At 40.4% G+C, this 5,568-nt stretch overlaps 1 protein-coding gene across 5 annotated transcripts in view; it reads right to left on the bottom strand.

Moving 5' to 3' along the window:
• DYM (dymeclin) overlaps positions 1-5,568 on the bottom strand; it is a 249,280-nt gene that overhangs the window by 200,436 nt on the left and 43,276 nt on the right. For all 5 annotated transcript variants that reach the window (XM_035903105.1, XM_035903104.1, XM_035903102.1 and 2 more), the window contains one exon: positions 911-1,036. In XM_035903105.1, the coding sequence (XP_035758998.1) occupies positions 911-1,036 (126 nt within the window). The remainder of the gene's footprint in view (positions 1-910; positions 1,037-5,568) is intronic.

The raw sequence follows: 5,568 nt of genomic DNA, 5'->3' as shown, positions 1-5,568 counted from the left end.
GGCAGCTTTCCAGCCCCTCTGCCCCACGCCTGGAGCGTTGCCTGGGGTTGTTGTGCCACAACACTCCCCCACATTCCCCATTTGCCCCAAACCTATTCCTTGGGTTCAGAGACTGAAGTCCCACCAAACCCCACAAATACTGAGGCTCTGACCTCTACCCTGCTGCAGTTTCAGGCTGAAGTCTGCCCTCTGCTCCCTCTGCCCGCAGCCATGCTGAGCCTCCCTCCTTTTCCTGCCTGCCCCGGAGCAGTACCTCTCTTACATCTAGTAGAAATTTAGAAAACCAGACAATAGATACATTTCCCAAAAATCTGCCTGCATGGAATTTAGAGCTGAAAGAGGATGAATGGTAGTCTGACCGAAATGCGTAAAAGCCACCGTGACAAAGCATTTAAACAAAACAACCGACACGCCAGAACAAGTAGTATTACTCATACAACCAAGTTTACCACCTGCTAAGTATTTCCACTATTGCAGCTTAAAACTCAGCGTAGCACATATGTGCAATCTTTCGAGGGGCTGCTATTTATTTGTATCATGAGAAGGCTCATTAGCATTTCTGAGGTACGCATGTTCTCTAGACTGCAATGTTACAGGAAAAGACGCACAGCTGAATCAGAAAAGCCACCCTGAAAAGTAAAAGCTGTTTTAAGTTAATGAAATTACCCTCAAAAAAAGGAAACTGGCTTCTAAAATAGTTTTACTGAAGTCAGGGCTGGGAGATTTAAACCTGAAACCTTCCAGCAGCCTTTACAGATGTTTGCTTTTGCATTCTGTTTTCTTTTGAGCAGAACAAGTTTTCCATCAAAATGTAGTTTGTTTTCAAGTTTGTTTTCAAGTAGAAACAGTCTAAACGAGCCCTCAGAAGCATTTGCTTTGCCATCAAGCACCATCCCCGACCACGACATACCATCGACCATGCATCAGGTATTTGTGGATGATGCTCTCTCGTAGAATTTCTTTGTGGAACAATTGGCAGGAAAGGAAGACAACGAGAGTTGTCACAGCTTCCAAGGAAATGCTGTATGTAATATCCCTGCAGGAAAAAAAGGAACATTTATCAAGATTAATCTACTGGGGTTGTTTACAAACTGACTTCCAAGAACACTTGGTAGCTTCACCTGAGGTTATACACTGTTTAGGCACAGTGAGTTTCCATTGGGAACATGTAAACAATAAATTTAAAAAACCCAGAATCACTTCATACCAACAATGGGTTGTTTTTCTTAGACATAAGCTTTTTTTTTTTTTTAATATGCCAAAAGACAAGACAATGTAAAAACATTGCAGCTGGAATGTTCTGGGCATTATCTCAATTTTCAGACTACACTTCACTCTAGAAATAATAAATATCTCTCAAAAGTGTTTCCTTTGTCCTGTTAAATAAAATTGTCACAAAACCATCATGCTAAGTCAGGGAAATGTCCAGCTCGCCAAACTCAGCTCCATCTGCCAAGAAAAGTGGATCTCTAAGAAAGGAATAAAACACCCCAATGCTAGGTTAAGTGTAAGAAATGCTGAGGACATGAAGATATTACATACAGTTGTTCAGTTTTAAACGGTATTTTTGACATAATGGTGAAGTCTAAAGTTTCAAGATATTACAACCAATCCCAAAGAATGTGCTTTAATGACTAAATACTGACACCAGATAGCTTAGCAAAGCTCATTAAGTTAAGGTTAATTAGGAAAGGCTGTGCCACAAAATGGATGAGAGACACCTCCACTCTTTGGAATATCTTGTGCTCTCTTTTCCCACCTCTACCTATGGTGACCTTCTTACCTATCTTATTTTTAAAAGGGAGAGAAAAATGGCATTTGGCTCCTTAATCAGTAATAAACTGCAACAAGAAACCTTTTAAAACACAATGAAGTAACTCAGACATGACTCAGTATCACTCCTGCTTCCAACCAAAGACCATTTTTACCACCTCCAGAAGTAAGGAGATATTTCATCCAGTGCAACATTACCATCCTGTAACCCATTAGCAAGATTGTTATTAAGTACTTTTAATGTTTCCCCGACCCTTACTATTTAATTTCCATAGTACGCTTCACAATCCAGTATTGTTAAGTTACAACAGGCATCCAGCGTCAATTATCAAGGGGTTTTGACCTGAGACCTACTGGAAATTCAAAATCTATCTATATACTTCTCAAATTCAAAGATTTTACAGTCTCTATTTACAATTAAAAAAAAAATAATCAGCATCAATGTGTGTTTAAGCAGTGATGCTAAGTTTTTCTTTGTTACAATGTCACCTTCCAAGAATCTTATTCTTAGCAGTTAAAATAAGCATAAACATGAAACTAAGTGTTCTTTTATATAACTATGACTTGGAAACTACAGCGCAACCTCTCTTGAAACAAAATAAATTAACCACAGAAAAGACCGCCTGGCATAAAACTCCTCATTACTCTCAGGATTAGAACTGGTGTGGTCCTTACCAAAATGAAGAAGATTTCATTTGGAAGAAATCAGTCTGATTTTTAGCACACTCAGTTACTTTAATATTATCAAGTGTGCTGCTAGAAATGCTGCAAATAACATGCATTGCTGTAAAACATGAGGAAGAAGCAGCGTTTTGTGCATCACGGTGCCTAGGCAGCTTAAGTTAAGCTCTTCGGCAGTAGCTCTAGGCCAGAGTTTCAGAGCAAAGAGTGTGCTCGTTATGTGCTCCAAGTCAAGAGCAAACTGGAATCACAATTTCCTGAATCACCGTCCACACAACCGCACTACCTCTGATACAAAAATGTTTTTGAAAGGGAAGGTTATGCAAACTCACGGTTGGTTTGTTTTTTTTTCCCCTCTCACATGGTTTAAGTAGTTGAATCGGTAACATTTGAAGTGATACGTCAGGAAGAGACGGACTGCTTTAATAACATTCTTCCTTAAAATCATCAAGTACATTTTAATTACTTTTAGTTTGGGTGAGTTACCTGACTTTTTGCCCACTACTGAGGAAGTTAGCCGGTGTAAACGCTGATGATTGGAGCAGGCCAGAGGTTACGCCGTGATCTGCTTCCACTGCAAATGCATGGCAGCCGGAGGCAAGGCTGAGCTAGGAAAGGTGCCCGCTCCCTCTCCAAAACCGCGATGCTTTGCAATCCACTACCCACATCCACCCCAAGCAAAGCAGGGAAGACCTACAGGTACTGATTATTAGAAGTTTAGCCACCAGCAAAACAAGTTAAGAAATGCTTTTCTATCAAAATAAAAAACAACAGCTTGGAAAAAAAAAACACTTTTTAGCTAGAGCAAAAAAATAATCAGAACCTTATCATTACCAAGAATACAAGAGTAATGTCTCCAACCCTGAGTTGATGAATGAAAAGGCTGACTTCGTGACATGCCACAACATCCAAAACAGCTGGGTCACTTTGCCAAGAACCACCACATTTCAGAGTCTAGTCTACTTTTTCTCCATCTCAAGCATTCATTTATTTCTTTTTCTGGCAAACCATCCAAGCGGAATAGCAAATCTGAGGAGACGCTACAAACTTCTTTTACACTGGATCTGTTTTTATAAGATCCAGTATAAAGAAATAAACAAAGAAGTTACTGTAATAATGTATTAAGTAATTTTTTTTTTTTTTTTGGGGGGGGGGGGGAATCTGCTTTCAGTACCTTTATATAACTCTGAAAGAAAAACAGCAGAAAGCAAGCTAAATTCATGCGGCTCCAGTTAATGAGTTACTCTCATTTTCTTTCTATTCAAAACCCAGTTAGGGCACATTTAACTTCAGAAACATTCCACTCAACCTGTAGGATCTGTTCAAACTAAATCTGCTCTGACATAAACACAACCAGAGAGTCCTGATATCTGGGGTTACCCCTCAGCTACAGCCACCCTTAATTTATCAGCACATGGATAAAGATTCAGAGCAAAATTATTTTCTCTATCAAGGGTCAGATGTACAGTTTTCTGAAACTCAAGCATTTCTAAAGGGTCACAAGAACTACCAGGAACCTCTTTTAACTTCAAAGAAAATACTGTTTATTTATACTGAGAGACTATAGAATGGGGGGGGGGGGGGTTGGGGTTTTTTTTTTTTTTTTTTTTTTTTTATTCCAAGCTATCAGTCATATAGAATGACTTTACATGGAATTTATGCTGCTCTCCAACTTCCTCTGAAAACTGTTTGCTTGCAGATAAGGAGGAAACTAGAAATAATGAACTCATGTATCAATTCCATGCCAAAATTATTTAGCTATTTATTTCAGAAAACCAGAAGAACTGCATGCTGGTTTGAGTTTCTGCGGGTTGGAGTTTGGTTTTTTCCTTCCCAAGACAAAAAAATCCACAGAACTCAGAAAAAGCTCACATCTCAAGTAAATGGGTTTCATAGTGCAATGTACCAAACCATACACAGGTCCTCTTATTTTTTTTCCCCCTCCCTCTGGATTTTCTTATTTGGAGATTTCAATAGTTATTCTCACTTATTTTTTTCCTCTTTTTCTCCTTCCCACTGGGCGATATACTCCCGTATCAGGTAGATGAGCAAACAGATATTATTCTTTCGTCCCTCTAAAGACGTACTTCTTTCATGAGGGAACAACCTGGCATAGACTGAACTCTAGAAATCATGGCAATCATTTCTCTCCTGCATTTGGGTTCTTTCCTTACTACACGTGGCTGTCCTCCTTGGTATCACATTTCTTCTGCAGTGACACAAAGCAAGCGCCTGTTCTTTAACCAGAACTACCAGGAGGTTGTGGTGAGGTGGGTGTTGGTCTCTGCTCCCAGGGAAGGGGCGATGGGACGAGGGGAAACAGCCTCAAGTTGTGCCAGGGCAGGGTGAGGTTGGCCATGGGGAACAATTCCTTCCCCTTGGGGCTGTCAGGCACTGGGAGGGTCTGCCCAGGGAAGGGGTCGAGTCCCCACCCCTGGGGGGATTTAACAGCCGGGCAGCCGAGGTGCTGAGGGCCAGGGTTTAGTGGTGGGATGGCAGGGGTAGGGGAACGGTTGGGCTTGGGGATCTGAAAGGGCTTTTCCGACCTAAACAATACTATGATTCTCTGATTCTACAAACAGGTCCAAGTTCTTGCATGTGACACCCAAGTTAATACCAACTTCTGGCATCAAACCTTCTACATACAGATTTAGTCTCTAAAGCAAAGGCATATCATACATATCCATGATTATTTTAAATTATGAATTCTTCAGCAAATGATGACTTGAGCTCCAAAATGCAAGATTCCTAGATGCCAGCATAACATAAATATGTGCATGTATTGAACACACCGTTTAGTATCTACATTTCAATGAGAAACAGCTGATATGCCAATGGATTCCTTCAAAAAGCAATGATGCGAGATCATTTCAATGCATGCTTTTAAATTAAACCACCATGAATCATAGAATCATAGAATCATAGAATCATAGAATCATAGAATCATAGAATCATAGAATCATAGAATCATAGAATCATAGAATCATAGAATCATAGAATGTTTTGGGTTGGAAGGGACCCCTAGAGGTCACCCAGCCCAACCCCCCTGCAGGAGCAGGGACACCGCTAACTAGATCAGGTTGCTCAGAGCCCCGTCCAACCTGGCCTTGAATG

The sequence above is a fragment of the Egretta garzetta genome, unplaced genomic scaffold, assembly GCF_000687185.1.
Source record: "Egretta garzetta isolate BGI_Z169 unplaced genomic scaffold, ASM68718v1 scaffold179, whole genome shotgun sequence".
Taxonomy (NCBI): Eukaryota; Metazoa; Chordata; class Aves; order Pelecaniformes; family Ardeidae; genus Egretta; species Egretta garzetta.
Note: the sequence above shows the minus strand (reverse complement) of the source record. Positions and strands in the feature narration are given on the sequence as shown.